Source organism: Scyliorhinus canicula, chromosome 5 (assembly GCF_902713615.1).
Source record: "Scyliorhinus canicula chromosome 5, sScyCan1.1, whole genome shotgun sequence".
NCBI classification, from domain to species: domain Eukaryota; kingdom Metazoa; phylum Chordata; class Chondrichthyes; order Carcharhiniformes; family Scyliorhinidae; genus Scyliorhinus; species Scyliorhinus canicula.
The window spans coordinates 72,913,207-72,933,849 of record NC_052150.1 but is presented as its reverse complement, the minus strand read 5'-3'; the positions used below and the strand labels follow the sequence as shown (position 1 = coordinate 72,933,849).

The 20,643-nt window shown below is 43.8% G+C and overlaps 1 protein-coding gene across 1 annotated transcript in view; it reads left to right on the top strand.

Moving 5' to 3' along the window:
• Nucleotides 1-20,643, top strand: part of dnah5 (dynein, axonemal, heavy chain 5) — a 458,053-nt gene that overhangs the window by 257,614 nt on the left and 179,796 nt on the right. The window contains exons 42-45 of the mRNA XM_038797206.1: nt 1,883-2,029; nt 8,143-8,384; nt 10,231-10,407; nt 15,811-16,015. Coding sequence (XP_038653134.1) covers nt 1,883-2,029; nt 8,143-8,384; nt 10,231-10,407; nt 15,811-16,015 — 771 coding nt within the window. The remainder of the gene's footprint in view (nt 1-1,882; nt 2,030-8,142; nt 8,385-10,230; nt 10,408-15,810; nt 16,016-20,643) is intronic.

The window sequence follows — 20,643 nt, the reverse complement described above, 5'->3', positions numbered from 1 at the left end:
TTTTTGTTTTGTCTCAAGTTAAAGCGGACAGTTTAAAACATAACTGTGATATGCCACCTCCTATTCACAACAGCACAATTACCATCATGAAGGTTTTATGTTTATGCCAAAATGTACCTCTATTATAATTGTTCAATACTTGATCATATTTGGCCCCCACCCCCATATAACCTTTGTACCCAGATATGGCACTCTGGCCAAAAGATTTGCTCACCATTGGATTAGGAGATCATGTACACAATGATAAATAAATATAGCTATGAGGAAAGATTGTGGAGAGGAGGTTGTGTTTTGTTATGGGTCAGGGTTTTAAAAACGCCAAAGTATATTACGGAGTTCACCTGACCTATTACTTTTTTTTGAATTTGGCTTGAATGATCACAAGAGCCTGCTTTTCAGGTGTTATTCAACGGACTTCTTAGGCACTTTTAATTAAAAGATAAACAAGCTTTATTCTAGGAACTTAGTTAATATTTGTATAAACACACACAGCAAGAATGTTTATCAATTATGAACATAAAGACCCCATACAGTTACAGGAATATATGTATAACCGTTAATGAATTCCCCCTTAACTGTTCCAGTTCACAAACAAAATCCAAGTAAAAACCAGAAACCCCTTTCCAAAGGCGTGGCCCAGCACACGGCATTCTCACTCGCAATAGACTTTTGTTATTGATACTCTGTTCCCCTTTTCAAACAGCAGATTTGAATTCCTTCCGGACAGCAATTGTCTCTTTTACGTTACCAAGCATTTTTAACGGCTTTTAAAATAAAGATAGAGAAAGGCACTTCTTTCAGCCTGTGCAGTTCAAACAAGTCCAAAACCCAAAGCGAAAGTAAAAACTCAGATCCACAGCCCAGCCCCACCCACACAAATGACATCACTGAAGCCATGTGATAAGACAAAAACCTTTCTTAAAGGGACACTCCCATGACAGTGTTTAGCAAAGAGATGTCTGAGGGGAGATTTAATGTGTATAAAATTATGGGGGGAGTGACCTAGATAGAGTAGACTTTTTTTTAGCAGAGAAGTAAATAATCAGGGTGCACAGATTTGAGCTATTAGGTAAAAAGATTAGATAGAAGTTTACCCAAAGAGCGATGGAGGCCTGAAGCTCAATATTTGAAATGTGATAGAGGCAGAAGTATGCATGAAATTTTAATTTTAAAAAATATACTTGTATTAGCACTTTAAATACTATAACGTACGGGGTTACAGGCTGGATAGCTGCTTTTCACCAGCACGAACATGATGATCCAAATGGTCTCCTGTGCATAAATTTTCTATATATTTTTTTCTCAAAGAGAATGGGAATAGACAATAGTGATGGTGAAATTCTGATAGTGACCAAGAGAGAGTGGGGATAAATGTAGGCTAGAAGAATGCATACATTTGGATAAGAAGCAGAAGAAAAAGGGCATGGAAGACTATCGTTGTACACACATTAAACAGCATGTTTGCCACTTCATGTGATTAAATATTGTTTGATGAACTAAATATAGAATCAGAAGGAGGAAACAATCAAACTGTACAGACCATTATTATATTAATTGCAATACATTTCAGATTCTGAAAATAGTATGTGAGATTTTACTTGCAACGTTTGAATGCTTAGTGACTCAAGTATGTATGTGAAATTAAAGCACAGAGGAGGGTAAGCCCCGTATGATTTGCCATCCATTAAAATTAATGGATGGAAAACCAGCCAAGCAGCAGGACAGCGTACCTCAGTTCTGGATATGGACTTTTGTTGCATGAAGCTATCTGCCTGGAGAATTTGTTAGATTTACCTCGGAGTGAAACTACGTAATAAACAAACAAATTGCAGAACAGTACGTGGATGCATAATATTATTTCCATTATCTCTTCGTTTCACAGATTGTGGTCAACCACACCGTGAGTTGAAAATGAATCCAAAAGCCATCACTGCGCCTCAGATGTTTGGCCGACTGGATGTAGCTACAAATGATTGGACAGATGGTATTTTTTCAACTCTGTGGAGAAAAACTCTCAGAGCAAAGAAGGGTAGGCAAACAACCATGATAAGATAATATCTTGAATATATCGCAATAACATTTCTCTATAATTATAGTTCTTTTCTGAACATGACTGTAAATACAGGTGCATACCTTCCAAAGGCCTTCCTCTGCTTGGTACAAAAAAACAATATTAGACTGCTGATGCTCCTGCTTACTTCAGGTGTGAAGGCCTCTAACTCTTTTAATGTTCAAGTTTGTTGCGGCTGTTTTAGTTTCTCGGTTTATGTCTTTTCTCTAATTCATCAAAGCCACTTTGTCAAAGGTGTTGCCCCTAATTGAAGAACTGTGCAGCATTGCATTATGCCAGTTTGGCAATTTTGCCCTGCTTTATGGTGTCTTTGGAATGTTTTCTTTGGCTCAACACAAATGGTTGCATTTGGAAGCCATTCCAATTCTGATACCATATACTGTTCATTTTGGCTATGCCCGTATCATCATAGACTCAATACCTTGAGCTTGTGCATGAATGACTTCCTTAGGTTTTAGCGTTTTGGGCTACCATTTTTCTTCATGATGGTATGAAAGTATCATAAGTGGCTCTTATCCTGTTCTCTGTAAGACTTGGCGGAATTTAACAATGTGTAGGCTATCTGGGAAGACCTAGTGTCTTGACATATCTATGATACCTGACATATGTAATAGATTTATCACCTTCTTGAGCTGTCTCCCTTATAGTTTGAAGCTGATGTTGGTAACAACTATATTTTTTGCTTTAACATAAGTGAGATTTAATACAGCAGAATTTGTACAATTAAATGACTCTGTTGATTCTTGGTAGAAGGTGTGACCCATTTCCTCTATCTCCTACTCACTCTTATACCTCCCAGGTATTCTCCTTGGCTATTCTACCCTAAGAGAAATGCAAACTCCCAAGAATATACCCAAAAATCCAGATCTGTGGAAAAATCCCAACAATCGTGTATCTTCCTTGCCTCCCATTCTTCACAATTATCTGTTACATCTGATTAGTGATGGAAGAACCCAAAATCAATCTTTACTTGGCATAGATTTATTCACATTAGAGGTATATGCCTCCTAATGCCACTCAACTTTTGTGCCAGAAAGTGTCTCTATATGTGCTCAAGTAACCATTCAATCAGTGCCCTCCACCTGTATGTACTTCAATTGGTACAGTTGCAATTGTGGATCCAGCAAGTCTGAATTTTCCCTGCCTGAAGCAGCAACGCATCAATTTATGTTATCAGTCCACAGTTCAAAAGCAAATGCAGCTCAGGCTTTGTAGTTGTACATGATGGTTTTAAATTCGATACAGAAGATAACAAATGATCGTAATTGCATTAAGCCGAGTCCTTTGAAAGGCAAAATCTTAAGTCCAAATCATCAGCCTGCTGTAACATTTGGGCCTGATGCACGTGGAGTCGGGGAATTTCTGCAGACCTTCAAAAATGGCAGTCGGGACTCAATTCCTGATTCTCATTCACGTCGCCACTAATTTTTCAAGCGCAGGAGAAAGGTGCCGGCTAGCTCCATTTGGGGCGAGGCATCTCCCAGCCACTCATCATTTTTGTGAAGGCAGGCTAGCATTTCTCAACCTCATACTTCATAGCCTCTCAGAGGAAGAATGAACTATAGTCCGGATTGGAAGATATTGGGCATTGATGGGAAGGGCATTGGTTGACATGGAAGGTATGAGGGCCATTAGGGATAGACAGAGGATCATGTTTTGGAGTGGGTGGAGGGTGATGGGATGTGAGGGATGTTGGTTAGAGTGCTTAATTATTTAACAATACAACAAAGTCCCAGAGAACTGAGGCTGGCATTTTAACCAGTCTGTCTCGCAACTTTCAGCCCTTGTGGTTGCTTTCTATGTCCGGGTGCCACTCCTCCACCCACCTGCTCCGCAGAGTGAAAATTGCATTGCTCGGGACATCTTCTCGCTCAGCGGGAAAATTTCAAACTCCTGGTAACCGCCTCTAATATGAAAATCCTGGCTGTTGATGTCTGTATTTAAGCTCTTGAAGTTTTACAAGTGGTGGATCTTGCCCTCAACATCCATACAATCTGGAAAACCATGGACCTTAACTAACAGGTGGCCCGATGGCATAATGATTAGCACTGCTGCCTCACAACACCAGGGATCCAGGTTCAGTTCCATCTCTGTGTGACTGTGTGGAGTTTGCACGTTCTCCCAGTGTCTACGTGGGTATCCTTCGGGTGCTGCAGTTTCCTCCCACAGTCCAAAGATATGCAGATTAGATGGATTGGCCATGCTAAATTCCCCTTAGTATCCAAAAACGTGCAGTTTAGATGGAGTTACGTGGATACGGTGGGGGGAGTGAGCCCAGGTAGGATAGGGTGCTCTTTCAGAGGGTCGATGCAGACTCAAAGGGCCGAAAGGCCCCCTTCTGGGATTCTATGATTTTATGAAAAGTAAGCAGAATGCACTGCTGCTCCAATTAAGCATGCGATGGGTTAGTTTGCCAATTCATCATTTGCTTCAGAAATAGAAAGGTCGTGTAATGAATTAAACAAAATTATGCGGAGAAAGGATGACCATCTTTGTCATCTTTATAACAATACAGAGGGAGATATTGTCAGAAGCATTAAACTGTATCATTTTACATTTTAATTGAACTTTCCGCATTAAAAAAAAAAGTGCTATTTTATTTTTCTGCCCTAATCTTCGTAGTCCTTTTTAAAGATTTGACAAAACGCTTGCCAAACATTTTAAAATATTTTTAGGGATTGAAATCTGCTACAACAATAGAATTAATAGAAATTGTAAGTGACATCATTATTAACTATTTTTAAAGAAAAGGTTCTCATCAGAGAAGACAACATTCCAATTGTTTTTAAGCTTTAAGCACTTTTGTAAACCAAAGATTTTTCAGTGCAACTGTAATCAAATCAATGAACATTTAAGAAGTTCGAAAGGCTAATTTTACATCTGATAATTTCAAGTCCAGAGATAGAGACTTCCACGTGAATTTCACAATAAAAGTTCCGTGTTTCAACTTAAAAGGGTTAGTTAACTTCAATTATTCCAATTTAAACCAATATTTTATTAACTCAACACAATACATAACATATAAAGTAATCAAAATATCCTTGCAAATAAATCCATACATTTATTTTTTGTAATTCAATGTTTTCCCCAAATCTGAGTGTACAATCTTAAATCAAAATTAAAATACTCAATTAACCATGTTTGTATGTGCATGAAACTTATAACCCATTACAGGGATCAACATTGGACAGAATTTTAATTGCCAGGGAGGGTGGACAGGTTTGGGTGTGTACATGTGAAAGGTTAATGGCCGAAAAATGCCATAAGTCAGTTTTAAACCAACTTCAGCGAGCTCACCCACGATCTACCAGCCTCCCGGGATCTACTGGCCTCCTCAGGGGTCTCCAATGCCATCGGAGGCCTATGGGTGGTCATGGACAGTGCAGAGTCGCTCCCTGGCCCTCCTCCTGGAACATGGGCACATTGGCACTGCCAGCTGGGCACCGTGGCAGTGCCAAGATGCCCAGGTGGCACTGCAAAGCTGGCAGGACTACTGCCAGGTACAGGATGGCAGTTCCAGGGATTCACTGCCAAGGATCTGGGCTGGGTGGGGGAAGGTGGGAGCATGCCCCTGGAAGGTGTATGGAGAGGGGTATGATGAATGGGGGGGAAGGGGTTGCAGGGCAGGTAAGTGGGTACCTATTGGAGGTTGGTGGGGGTGAAGGGTAGGGGTCCTGGAACGGGGTTTGGAGCTGGCCCGCCATTGGTGGGAGGGGGTCGCTCCTGGGCTGGGTGCAGGGTGGGGGTAGGTGTCTCAGCGCCCACGGGTCCATCATGCCACACCCTGGATCGTGTGTACCCATAGCAGGGGCAACCCCAGCCCTGCCTGTCTGTCCCACGGAATACCCATAGCTCCCACTGACCATGGAGGCCTCGGTCCTGTGGCATTTTTCCGTGCTCTACCGCTGCGCCTAGGTATATCCCCAGGATACACTTCAGAGGTGGAGGCAGCCTGCTGCTTACCGCGTCCTGTGGCCCTTCAATGCCTCTGGTGAGCATCCTCTGGGGACCCTGGGACCAGAGGACCCTGGCCTACTTGACAGCGGCACTTGCTCTGCCGTGCCACCCTGTTCCGGGGACTGACTTTGAGGTGCGCTGTTGTCGGGGGATGGGAGGGGGGGGGGGGGTGGGGAGGGCAGAGTTTTGGGGGCTGGTGGCCACCATCGCCACTCATAGGGTGGCTCTAAGTTCGCACCTAGCACCACCTCTTCCTAGTAGGTGGCCATAGGGCCCTGGGGGTCACCTCGCAATGGAGGTCAACTGGATTGAGCGCCGGCTACCCTTGCATTATCTGGTTCTACCAGCCCCCAAATTTCAGCACCGTGGTGTTGATACCCTCAGTGATGCTCCTCTAACTGGAACATGCTCTGGAGCGCTCCAACAATGCTCATCTGAGACCGGGACATGCTCCGCAGCGCCTCATCAAGGTCCACCTAGGACTGGGACGCGGGCCCAGTGACTGGGACATTCTGTTGAAGCGCTCAGCCATGGCCATCACTGACTGAGCTACGCCTTCAGTGGGGGTCCGTGACGGTCGAGGGTGGTCGGGACCGGTATTATTGGGCCGGTGCCAACCCATCCGTGCAGCCCAGTGGAGGTTGTTGATCTTTTTGCACTTCCAGGTGACACTGGCTGCCCTGTAGCTGACCCTCCAAGCCCTCGGGGGAACAGGGCATCCCACTGGTCTTGAACGTGTCCAAAAATCTGGCCAGCTCGGCATTCCCAAATCGTGGGGCTGGCCTCCTCCGCGGCATGGCTGCAAGCTGTGTGGGATTTGCTCTGTAAGATCAGTTTACATACTGCTTCCCCTTGTTGGCGGGGAACTGGTGGGCACGGTCCACCAGCCGGGGCGACTATCATTTGTGGCATGAAGCCCATGGGCGCTTCATTAAGTGGATCAATTAATGTTGATACTGGTGATTGCCTTGCCGGGTTGAGCGTCAGGAAGCTCGCTGTGGTTCCCTCTCCCGACCAAACATAGGATGTGATTTAATGGAAACCTGTCGTTGGATAGCGGTGAGGAACTCGCTGTAGTTGGCGGGAAATTTCCAGCAAAACCTGCTGCAAATGACACTGAGAAACATTTTCGTTAGAGCGCGCCTAAGGGTTACCCTGTGAAGCCCTGACCCATGCCAAGTGAGAGGAACCCTGCTACAGATGCAGAGAGAAGAGACCAGAAGTGACAATACGTGCTTCCCTGCCAAGGGGGATGGGGCGACTCGAGCACCTCCGGTTTAATGCCGGCCGACACTCACTCGGCTGGGTATTGCTGAGTATCTGAAGCCCCTGAAATAAACCTTAATTATTTCACTCAAATCCGTATGGACTCCCTGCCAGCGAATACACAAATCAGGTCCTGCCTAATTTTAAGCCTTACTTGATCCTTTTTCCAAGAGTAGTTCTGCAATAAAGGCATGAATATTCTCTTCATGTTACAAGGAAGTATTATGGTTACACTCCTGTGTTAAAAATCATGCAAGTAGAAAAAGAACAGTGTAAATCGAATTCCATTGGAGCAGTTTATGGTGATGAATGGACAATTGAACACAAGCAAGTATCTGTGATTTAGCTCAATTTGCAATGAAAAGTAAAACGTGGATGCTGGAAATCTGAAATTTAAAAAATAAAATGCTGGACATGCTCAGCAGGTCTGGCAGCATCTTTGGGGAAAGAAATAAGAGGTAATGGTTCAATGATCTTTCATCGGTATGGTTCTGATGCTGCCGGATCTGCTGAGTGTGTCCACTGTTTTTTGGCTCTGTCAGCAACAAATAGCTTAAACATCCGGTTTACAGTTTATGGATTGCAGTGTCTGCAGTGTGCATTGTCTACTATCTACAAGGTGCACACAGCAAGTTGCCAAATCTTCTTTGGCAGAACTTCCAAAAACAGCAACTTTGACAGGGTTGTAGAACAACAGTGGGAACATCAACCCTTTGAAATTCTCCAAACACACCATTCTGGCTTGGACATATATTGCTGTTCCATCATTGTTTCTGAGTAAATTAAAATAAGACAATAGGACATTAACCTTTGTGTTAATTAACTGTTGTTAACTGTTTGCTGTGCAGGAGAACACATCTGGATTGTATTAGATGGTCCTGTTGATGCCATTTGGATTGAAAATTTAAACTCGGTACTTGATGATAACAGAACCCTTACCCTGGCAAATGGTGATCGCATCCCCATGGCTCCAAACTGTAAAATTGTGTTTGAGCCACACAACATAGACAATGCTTCACCTGCAACTGTTTCTCGAAATGGCATGGTCTTCATGAGTTCATCAGTCTTGAACTTCAGTCCCATCCTTGAGGTATTTAAATAATAATTACATTTTTATTTTTCAGGACAGGGAACCTGTTACGGTACTAAAACTTTATTGAGCTTTAACTATTTTTGTTGTAACATATGATGTTGAATTTCCACAGTCAGTACACCATCACGAGAGGGAGAGCCCCTGCAGAGTGTTTGAACACAGCTAGCATTGAAAATTGAAGTCAATGCCATATCTGCAAAGAAATTAAGTAACGTTTCACAGAAATTATTCTTGGAACTTTGAATTGTGTTGCGGGTGTAAAACAGGTGACAATCGGATGAAATTTCACTCCGAGATGGGTAGTGTGAGTCATAAATCACCCAGTTTATACGTGGGCTTCAGGAGTAATTCACCTGAATGGCAGGACCTTTGTTCTGGGGTGTGGGACGGAGTCAGGTTGAGGCTGCTTGTTTAAAAGGCACGCCTCATCAGAATTGTTTTGTTAAACATTAGGCCCTCTGCCTCTCAACCTCATACACATTCTTCATGCCAATCCATGCTAACTCATGCCAAATTATCCATCTATGCACCCACAATGGCCTCTCATACCCTCCAAGCCAACTCCTACCCCCCGCAACATGGCTCCTTATAGCTCCCATGTCAACTTAATGCCAACTTATTTCAATCCGCCCATCCTTCTTTGTCCTTGCATCCTCCATGCCAACTCACCCAATATCCACCATCGGTAAACCTCAGGGACCATGTTGTGATTTAATGAAATAACAGTCTAAATATTTATTACAGCCTTTACTATCGTTAAAGAAAAATTCAAAATATTGAAGTCCCTTCAAGTTAAAAGTAAACAGCCTTGTATTCATAACTCCACACCAATCTCACTGATTAACGGATTTCCTATCAGGATAATAATAGGTTGTGGTAAGCAGCTAAGCATAATGGCTTGGGGATAATGTCAGCAAACCATTATTGTAACTGCAAAAATTGTTTTTACAACTCTCACTGCCACAGGCAGCCCTTTTTTAACTTTTAGCTTGAAGGCTGAGATGGGCAGATTTTGAATCAGTAAGAAAAGCAAGGGCTGTGAGGATAACACGAGAAAGTAGAGTTAAGGATTATCTCAGATCAGTCATGATCTCATTAAATGGTGGAGCGACTCAATGGCTCACTTCTGCTCCCATGTCTTATGGCCTTATTCGTCCTTCACAGCATTGACGTCTATTCTAAAAATTCGTAACACACACTACGGGTTAAAATCTTGCTAAAGCGAAAATGAGGTCTGTTAGAACTCCACACTGATTTCAAATGGTCCAGCTGAGCTCGGATTTCCCTCTTATGTGAGTCATGCCCCACCCCTTTTCCCTATCTGATAAAATGGTTTCTTTTGGAAATCAGGGAAGGTCTTCTGGATCCGAGCCTCACCCACCAGTTTTTAAAGACTCGCTCAGTTTCCATGACTGGGCTATTAGATCATATACCCTGCCCAATTCGGCAGACTGGGCATTTTCTGCCACTGTTGAATAATAAACTGTAATAATAAAAATAATCACGTATTGTAACAAGTAGGCTTCAATGAAGTTACTGTGAAAAGCCCCTAGTCACCACATTCCGGCGCCTGTTCAAGGAGGCCGGTACGGGAATTCAACCTGTGCTGCTGGCATTGTTCTGCATTGCAAGCCTGCTATTTAGCTCACTGTGCTAAAGCCTAATGGAAGTTCCAAGTTTCACCTAATATATCTTGCGTCAAAGTTTGTATATGTACTTATAACCTGTCAACAGTGGCGAGTTGTGACAGGCTTTGCCTTCTTCTGTGTGAAAGTCCATATGTTATAAATCTATGAAGCCTTGGAAATTCTGGAAATGTTATATTTTGACTGATATGACTTAGGGTTGGCTGAAGAAACGGTCACAACAGGCAGCCGAGATTTTACGGAAGTTATTTGCAGAATCCTTTGCCGAGCTGTATCGTTTTAGTATCCAGTCGCTGGAATATAAGATGGAAATGTTGGAAGCTTTTATCATCATGCAAAGCATTAACATGCTTGATGGCCTTATTCCCCCAAAGGTGAGTCAATATATTCAGACTAGATCATAATAATATAAGATTCTATAACACTTCATCTGAACCATCTTATTTTCACTATCAATGAAGCAATTGGACAATACATAAAAAACCCAAATTCAGCTGCATCTGTATTTGACTTTAATTCTCCATTTATGCGATACCTGTTTCATGGTCGAAAGCCCTAATATTCCTTCCATGTAAGCCAGAGATTTACTTGTCTTTCGTTCAATTAAAGCTGCTGTATTCGCTGCTCATGATGTGATCTCCTCCACTTTGGAGTGACTTTTCAGAACATTAATTATCAACCTGTCATCTTAATTTTCCACTTCCCTTCCACTCTGACCTCTGTCCTCTGACTGTTCCAAAGAAGCTCAGCATAAGCCTGTGGAGCAACCCCTTATCTTTTGATTAGCCTTCCAGGCTCAATACTGAGCATAAAAATTTCAGATTGTAATTGCGGACCCCATTTTATTTTGTTTGATTGTATGGCAGGTGTTGGTAATTATGATTCTGCTTTTCCCATTAACACCGCCTCAGTACACAGCCTTTCCTTCCCATCCCCTTTTGCCTTGCACCATCACCTCTTTTGTCTTTGAATTTTCCTGTCTCCCCATTATCACGGATCTTCCCTTTTGTTATTTTCCTCCCCCTTCCCTTTCCCTATCTCTGTACTTGCTCCAAACCTATTACTTTCCTCATGTTTTGCAATTCTGATGAAATGTTATTGACCTGTGATGTTCATTCCTGTTTCTCTCGCCACTGATGATACCTTTCCTGAATTTTCTGTTTTGATTTCAGATTCTCATAACCCACAGTATTTTACTTTTGTATAAGTAATTTTAAGTATTTGACACCAATCAACAAATCAAGCCAGCTTTTTCATTCCCAAGCATCTTGGATAATTGACATCCTGAACTAATAGTTTTGCTTGCCATCTGTGGCCATGTGAAGTTATGGGTCAGATCTATGAGAGAAACAGGACCTATGGTAATTGTCATATCTGATGGTCAGCTCTGCAGCCAGGTGCTTACATTTTATAGCTTTTGCTCAGGTTTCTAATCATTTAGCCAGCGGGGACACTGGGCTCGCTCAGTAACTCTGTGATAGCTTGTAGAAAGTCAACTCTTACCAAAGCAGCTTAAGTTTATATGATGAAACATAGCACAGAAGATGCATCTTTGTCATTGTGGCATTTCAAGGTGACGCATAGAGACAATAAATATTTTAAGTATTTTGTTTGTACCAAGTAAAATCAGTTATTGGATTATAGCCTCGTTTACGATTTTAATTTATATATTCAATACCAAAGACGAGAAGATCATGTAATGGAACGTACTCCAGTAAAATGAAATCAAGTCGTAACAATGGCTTTGTTGTTTGTGAGACGTTATTTGAAATAATTATGGAAATTGGTGGCTGGACCTCAGAATTTAAGACAAAGGAAACCGGAAAGGAGAGCTAGAAAACCTGGAACTGGATTATTTATCAGAACAGTGGAGTGGAAGCTTTGTTTGAAAGAATATTTGAAAAACCTGGAGATAGATTCTTAATAATACAGCTGATGGAAAAAAAATGTTTGACAGAAGATTTTATAGCGTGACTTTTTTGGGAGTGGAATTTGGAAACACTGAAGGGACAATCATAGATCATAGAACAGTACATAGATCATAGAACTATGGGGCAGCAGGGTAGCATGGTGGTTAGCATAAATGCTTCACAGCTCCAGGGTCCCAGGTTCGATTCCCGGCTGGGTCACTGTCTGTGTGGAGTCTGCACGTCCTCCCCCTGTGTGCGTGGGTTTCCTCCGGGTGCTCCGGTTTCCTCCCACAGTCTAAAGATGTGCGGGTTAGGTGGATTGGCCATGCTAAATTGCCCGTAGTGTCCTAATAAAAGTAAGGTTAAGGGGGGGGGGTTGTTGGGTTACGGGTATAGGGTGTATACGTGGGTTTGAGTAGGGTGATCATGGCTCGGCACAACATTATTTTGTTTCAGAGTGGAGTGTTATCTTTGAAAACTGTATACATTTGTAAAGCATGGGGCAAGTAAAGGTGTATTATAATCAAAATATTCATGTTTAATAAATATTTTTTCCTTGTTGTTTAAAAGCTAATTAGAAATCCTGTGATTCTGCTCTTTCGAGTCTTCTTAAGAAAAGTAAAAGTTACGATCTTTTGAGCCAGGGTTCCATTCTGGAATCTTCCTGTCCAATAGTAGCGCCAACTGGGATCGTAACACGACCCCAACAAAGCACTTTGCAGAATCAGATCTTTTCTCTATTCTCCATCCCAAAGGTGAGTATTCTGCTGTACCACTGAGGGTTTAGATCATTGTTAACCTCAAGGATAGAGACATCTACTGAATTGCCTTTTTGTTCTGTTGTTCCATTAGTTGAAAAGATTTAGGAGCTTTATTGTTATGTGCATGCATACGTGCATATACAGAATACCACATCTCTCACTGCTGTACTAACCAATTGTACTAAAGCAGCAATATGTCATTCTGCAAAACAGAGTGAGACCTGAGGAAAATATTCAATATCAATTCCAGGATTTGTGTCAAAGTGTGGTTATTTTAAATTACTCAGAACCGCAAGACACAACAACTTTTAAATATTTTCACCACTCCTACATGTCTGATCATTGATAGATCTTCCTTACCAATCATTTATCTTCCAATCAAGCACTGTCACGTCAAGAGTTTTCCAGTGACTCATCCTTTCTTGCTATCTTTTCCTGATCAACACCCATCCACACATTATCCTTTGTTTCCAACCCCGAGCCAATTTTGACTTTGATTTACTGATTGTAGTCGAAATTCCACAATATTACTGATGGCTAGAGAAGGACTGTGGGAATGTAAATGCAACGGTTATATGTAGCTACAATGCTGTAAGATTGTGTAATGCTGATTTTTGTTCGGGTAAATTAGAATATCAGTATATACTAAATCTGGAATTTCCTGCTGAGATTTTTAATTGATATAAATGTTCTAGATTTCTTAACCATTAATTACATGCTTCAATGAATTTTCGCAGGCTATTCAATGAAAAATAATTTGCTTATACTGTATTTTGTGCAGTAGCCATTAAATAACTTAAGGAAAGTACCAAATAGTCAAAGTTTTAAAAATAAGTACAAAATGGACTTCCCGCAGACATGAATGGTTTTATCTGGTCTCATTACTGGCACAATGGGTGCTGCCCATTCTGCACATTGTACAGGTCGAAAGGTGCCCAAGTCTTCCAACCTTTTCAACTCTGTTTTGACCTCCTCCAGTAACGCACAGGTCTAGCCCTGAAAAATCTTTGGGTGGCTTGCGGGTTCACATACTCGCCTTAACTCCTTTCATTTTTCCCAGTTCTTCCTGGAAAGCATCTTGGTATTTCATGATGATCTTGAGTGGCCCCCTTCTTTGATGCTAAAATTCACTAGCCAATTTTGTTTGATCTCCTGGAGCCAATCACACCCAAATGGGGTAGGGGCAGTTTTAACCCACAGAATGGTTGATGGGTTGGAGAGGCCTGTGGGATATGCATCGCGAACCCTCATAGACGCAGAGAATACTCGTCACAAATCGAGAGAGAGAACCTAGCTGTCGTCTGTGGCATCAAAAGTTCCACCAATATCCATATGGGAGAGATTTAATTTCAGTGACATACCACAAGCCACTGTTCGGTTTATTCAAGGAACATAAGACGATTGATTCCACCAATAGCTCTGGCCCGGTTAGAGCACTGAGTGTTCTTGTTGGCTTTGAGTACACCACTAAACATCGTGCAGGGACGCGAATGGCCAACGTGGATGCCCTGAGTCGTATTCCTTTTGACAGAGATGGATGCACCTCCCACACCACCAGAAGAGATGAGAAGGACCATGAATTGTCTAGATTCTTTGCCAGTGATGGCTCAATAGATTAAGTACTGGACAAACAGAAACCCATGTTTGCCGAAGGTGGAACGAGAAAACTTCAGAGAAAATGAAACCGTACTACATCAGAAGAGATGAGCTTAGCTGTGGGGATGGTTTCATTCTCTGAGGACTGAGAGTCGTCATCCCCAGACAAGGAAGAGAATTATTATTGGAAGAGTTACATAGTGCCCATCTGGGCGTGTCTAAAGTTACGATGCTAGTGCAAGGCTATATGTGGCAGCCTGGCATAGACACTGCAATTGAAATGGTGGTAAAGCACTGCGATCAGTGTCAATTTCAGCCGAAGTTACTTGTAGCAGCTCTGTTACATCCATGAGAATGGCCAAGTCGACCATGGGTTAGGGTCCATGTCAGCTATGTGGGACCATTTATGGGCACAATATTTTTGTTGTTACTATCTTTGGGAAAGGTTATGAAGTATCTACATCAAAAAAGATGCAAGATATATCAGTCATAACGGGTGGGACTTTCCTCCTCCCTCCGTGATGTGTTCCGCAGTGGCGGAGGGCGGTTCGCCAGTGGCTGGAGTGGGTTGTCAACACATTTTCTTATTGAGTGCACCCCTCACCACCACAAATCCCACGACGAACGTGCGCAGTCAGAACCGAAAGATCCCGCCAGTATGAACGGACAGAAAATCCCGCCCAAGGTGTCATATTGGGTGAAATCTAATGGTTGCGGCGGTGGGTCTGTCTGCCAGCTGGGGAACCAGTGGCAACTGCACCTCTGCCATTTCTTGGAAAACCCAATAAGTACGTAGTCTGCTGCCTGCGGTCATGGTTCCCGGCTCCTGCAGGGCACATGTCCCGCCTCCAAGATCTGTTGGCCAACACAACTCTCCAGTAGTGGCAGCACCACTGGGCGCAATACTGCAGTAAGAGGAAGATTGTTACTAGAGCCCTAAGACACAGGTAAGTGGAGTGGGACCACCTCCCAGTGACAGAGCTTCTGGCGAGAGTGAAAGGGCGATTGGTGTAAAGGCCACAGCGTCTTCCCGTGCATTCATCGGTCACTTCTGGCAAGTCTCTTATTGAGTCCAGGACTTCTTCCCATCAGGCCATAGGCATGCCATCCAGGGTTTACCTGGCAGCTTGCCTACATGATGTGGCCCCGTTTTGCCTACATGATGTGGCCCCGTCTGCTGTTGGTAATTGTCTCCATTAGTTTCTGGGTGGGAAGGCCATGCCCAATCCTTCCCATCCTGGGCTTATTAGGGGGTAATCAGGAAGGTGACGCGCGCTCAACTTGAACCTTCCCACCCAATTATATGGTCCTTTTCTGGTGGGGGGGAGGGAGACGCATTAAATTCTACCCACTCTGTGTGCATCAGGAGCCTTGCTAAATTTATTAAATGTTTGTTTTCTTATTGATCAAGAGATCAAGTGTCTCAAACTTATATGTTGTACAGAAAATATGTTGTGGTGAAATTCTTTTGTTTCCAATGTGTAGTAACTTATATATAAATGTATTTTAGGAACAAGGTGGAGAAGTGACTCGAGAGCATTTGGAAAGACTCTATGTTTTCTCACTGATGTGGAGTATAGGGGCCTTGCTGGAATTAGAGGACAGAAGGAAAATGGAGCACTGGCTGCGAACGCATGAGACTATTCAGCTGGACCTGCCATGCATTCCAGCTGGGAGTGAGGACACGATGTTCGACTATCTTGTCCATTTTGATGGTCAGTACCAAGATAATCTGGTCAATTGTATTCTGCAGAAAACGTTGAATGCGTTTATTTTTCAAATATATTTCCATCCATGAAGCATCTTTTTGAATAGACCACGGCTGTGGGGTGATGCCATGTTTGACATACTGAGATATAGGGCAGCACGGCAACACAGTGGCTAGCGCAGTTGCTTCACAGTTCCAGGGTCCCAGGTTTGATTCTCGGCTTGGGTCACAGTCTGTGTGGAGTTTGCACATCCTCCTCGTGTCTGTGTGGGTTTCCTCCGGGTGCTCTGGTTTCCTCCCACAGTCCAAAGATGTGCAGGTTAGGTGGATTGGCCATGCTAAATTTCCCTTAGTGTCGAAAAAGGTTAGGCGGGGTTACGGCGATAGGGTAGAGGTGTGGACTTAGGTGGGTGGTCTTTCCAAGGGCTGGTGCAGACTCGATGGACTGAATGGCCTCCTTCTGTGCTGTAAATTCTATGATTCAGGGTAGTCAGCAGCAATATTCCATTAAAGAAGCACTTATGTGAACCAAAATGTAGCTGAAAATTACCTTAAAAAACCGCAGAGGCCAGATGAGTTTGAATCCCTGATTTTAACTTGGGTAAGCATGTAAACTGCTGAGGAAGAACGGGTAGAAAGCCCAACAAATTTTAACTATTGGAGTCAGTGCCATGTTCCAGCACTGCATGCTGTCCAAACCTGTAGTCAATGCAGAGGGGACAGGCAGGTAGATTATGTAGCAGAAGGGGTGCTGCCAGGGACTGTAGGGAATGATACCCCCAGCGTGACATACATCGTGAGGGCAGTGGGGTTTCCGTAGGCGATTACAGTCAGGGTAGGAGAAGGGGAGCCTGAATTAGGAGAGTCTTAAGAATTAGCGTGAGGCACAGAGGAGAACTCTTGCTCTTCCTGGTGTGATGAAGGAAATTTTATATATATATTGTATTATACGTCTGTTACAGTAATGTTACTAAAAGACCTTCAGTTAAGGTATCCAGATTATATGTCTGCTGGAGCGGTGATTAAGGTTTAATAGCTGGGCAGGCTGCTTGGTCACTCATGGGAGGGGCTGAGCCTGTTTTTCTGTTTTGTGTCTGTTGCTGTTAGTTTCTTAGTTCTGCTCTGGTTTCTGAGGAAAGGAGGTCGTTCCTCAGACTGACTTCTGAAAGCTTCTCTCCCAAGGGCTTTGTGCAGAAACCTGTAAGCCTCTGAGTATTAACTGGATTAATAAATGGCATTTGATGTGTGTGTGTGTGTTTTGTGAGAATTGTTTAACTGTTAATTGAAAAGCTGTTTTTCTTTGGATATTAATGGGGTCAATTCTGTGTTCATAATCGTTTGTTTTAATACGAAAGATCCCTCATTGCCAGTGGAATCAGTCCTCGAGCAAGTATCCGTTCCTCAGTTTACAAATTGATAAACTGTTGGGGTCTTGTTTGGTTTCCTAATATAAATTGGGGTCTGATCCGTAAAATAAAATTGGAGGCTCTTGATGGGATTAAGAAGTATAATTCCCAGGTTGCTTTGGGATTATCGAATTTAAAGACCGTTAATGTGGGGAACTGGTGCTTTCGGGTGTTGAATTCTGTCATTTTAAATAAGGAGTGACAGGTACAATGGCTGTTTATGTGGCTAAGAATTCCCTGGGTGTGGAAGAGGTCACTTGAATTAGTTTACAAAGGGTGGGTAAAACAAAGCTTTTGGATTTGATGAACAAACTTTACCTGGAGAGGCGCGGAAGGCAGAGATAATGAAAGTGATAGCTCAGCATTTAAATTTGCCAGAGGTGCAGAGTCTGAATCATTGGAACAAGCACAGACAAGGTTTGACAGAAAAGATGTGGAAGCTTTTTATTTAATCTCATCCGAGAAAGTGGATAAGTAATTGAAGTGGCCAAAAAATATGTGGGTATTGTTGGTTCAAATAAAGTTAGTAAATAGAGCTAGTGAAGTGTTTGCATCACTATCAGAGGAGATATTTAGGGATTATGATGAGGTGGGAGAAGCCATTTTAAGTACATAAGAACTAGTGCCAGAAGCCGACAGACAGAAGTTTAGAAATCTAAGGAAATAACCAGGTCAGACATATTTAGAATTTGAAAGAATAAAATAAAATAATTTTGATAGGTGGAAAAGAGCATTAAAAATGACCAAATGTATGAAGCTCTTTGGGAAACTGTTATTTTGGAGAAACTTAAAGATTAATTTCCCGCAGCAGTGAGAACTTGTGTCGAAGAGCAAACGGTTAAAACTGCTCAACTGGCAGCAGAAATGACAGATGATTTTGAATTAGTTCATAAATCAAGGTTTGGTTTTCGGTAACAATTTCAGTCTGTGAAGGATTGAAACTGGGGAAATTAGAAATCCACAGGCCGTCAAGGAAAAGGAGGTCTAGAACATAAGCATAGAACATAGAACATACAGTGCAGAAGGAGGCCATTCGGCCCATCGAGTCTGCACCGGCCCACTTAAACCCTCACTTCCACCCTATCCCCTTAACCCAATAACCCTTCCTAACCTCACAATTTATCATGGCCGATCCACGTAACCTGCACATCTTTGGAACGTGGGAGGCAACCGGAGGAAACCCACGCAGACACTGGGAGAAAGTGCAGACTTCGCACAGACAGTAACCCAGCGGGGAATCGAACCTGCGACCATGGCGCTGTAAAGCCACAGTGCTAGCCACTTGTGCTACCGTGCTGCCCTAGTCAGATGAGATTAAATAAAAACTTCCACATCTTTTCCGTCAAACCGTATCTAGTTGGAGATAGTAGGAAGGTTTGCCTCAGGTTAAAAAGGAAACTTATTTTCCTGCATGGCTGGCCCCTGAACACGGACGCCACATTGAGTCAAGGCCGGCACATGGAAGAAGTCCCCCGCGCATGCACTGGTTGGCGTGGCCCAACTGTGCATGCGCGGGTTGGCGTGGCGCCCATTTGGCGCCAGGAAGGGAGACTGGAGCGGCATGATCCACTCCAGTGCCATGCTGGCCCCTGTGGGGGACAGAATCGGTCGTACCCGGGCCCGGTTCGCGCCGTCGTGAAATGCGACGGTGTTCACGACGGCGCGAACACTTGGGCTCCATTTGGGAATGTGCTGAGCAGACACACACAAGGTGGTTCCCCTCCTGGGAATTAGGATTTAGGCACCTTTAACCAAAAATAACCCGCCAGCATCGGGAAGAAACATCACCCCACCCTCTTCCAACAACAGCAGAACTAACGATGCCTAGAAGCAGCAGCTCCAAGGTCTGAAAAGAGGCAAAAGGCAACAAAAGCCTAGAGACATGCACAGAGGAGACGGCGAACACACGAGGTGACGAGGACCCAGCTACAACCAATAAAGTGGGAGCACCAGGCCGTGCATGGAGCTCTCCTTTGCCGGTGGGCAGGTGGAAGGAGTTCCTCACAAAGGAACTACAAGAACAAAAGAGGCCACGAGGGCAACAGTCAGGGTGGCAGTGATGGATGACTGATTGCCATGCAGGTGGCCCCGGACAAGGCGGAGATGCAGTTGGAGGCCGAGGGGAATACCTTAAAGAAGCTGAAGAAAGCCTCAACGGACCTGAGCGATCGGATGTCCGCACTGGAATCGGAGGTAACAAGGCTCGTGGCTGCACAGGGGACCACAAAATGGAAAATCGAGGATCAAGAGAAAAGGTCCAGGTGCCAGAACCTGCGGATAGTGGGGCAGGACTCCCAAGGGCAGGATCCCTACGGAAAATGTGCTCTGATGCTGGGAAATCTGGTGGGGAGAGACAGCCTCCCAAAGCCACCAGAAATAGTGCTCAAAGATCACTCTGGCCAAAGCCCAGGGCCGGAGAACAACCTTGGACCATAATTGCTGAACTGTACTGGTACCAAGACCGGGAAAGAACTCTGAACTGGGGCAGGCAGACAAAGTCCTGCAAATGTAAAGGAGGTCTACCACAATTCTACCACTTGGTGGTCACATTAGAGAGAATGAGGAGTTGGGTGAAGGAGCCAGGAGCAGAGTGGTTCAAGATGGAGGGGAGTTCCTGCACAGTGATATCCTTCTGAGCACTAGTTACAACAGCGCTCCCATCCCTACCAACCAAGCACTCAAAAAGCCCAGTGGCAGTAGCCACGGTCCGGACATGGTACCAACTGAGACAACACTTCGGCCTGACCAAAATGTCCACCATGGCCCTCATCTGCAACAACCACAGATTCATGGCAGCTACAATGGAAGCTACTTTTAAAAGATGGAGAGAGGGCGGGGGTGACATTGACAAATGACTGACGAGCGACGCTAAAAGAACTGATGGAGAGATTTCAACTGCCCAAAGAAAATGAACTAAGATATGTACAACTTGAAAACGTCCTCCGTAGGGAAACAATGATATACCCACGGAAGCTGAGAGACTCACTGGTGGAGGAACTGTTGGACGTGGGCAACTTAGAGAAAGGGAACTGTGGAAATCTGTATGGCCAACTGTTGGAGGAGGCAAGCTCCTCCCTAGACAATTATAGAATCATAGAATTTACAGCGCAGAAGGAGGCCATTCAGCCCATCAAGTCTGCATGGGATGGGCCCTTGGAAAGAGCACTCTACCCAAGCCCATGCCTCCACCCTATCCCCATAGCCTAGTAACCCCACCTAACATTTTGAA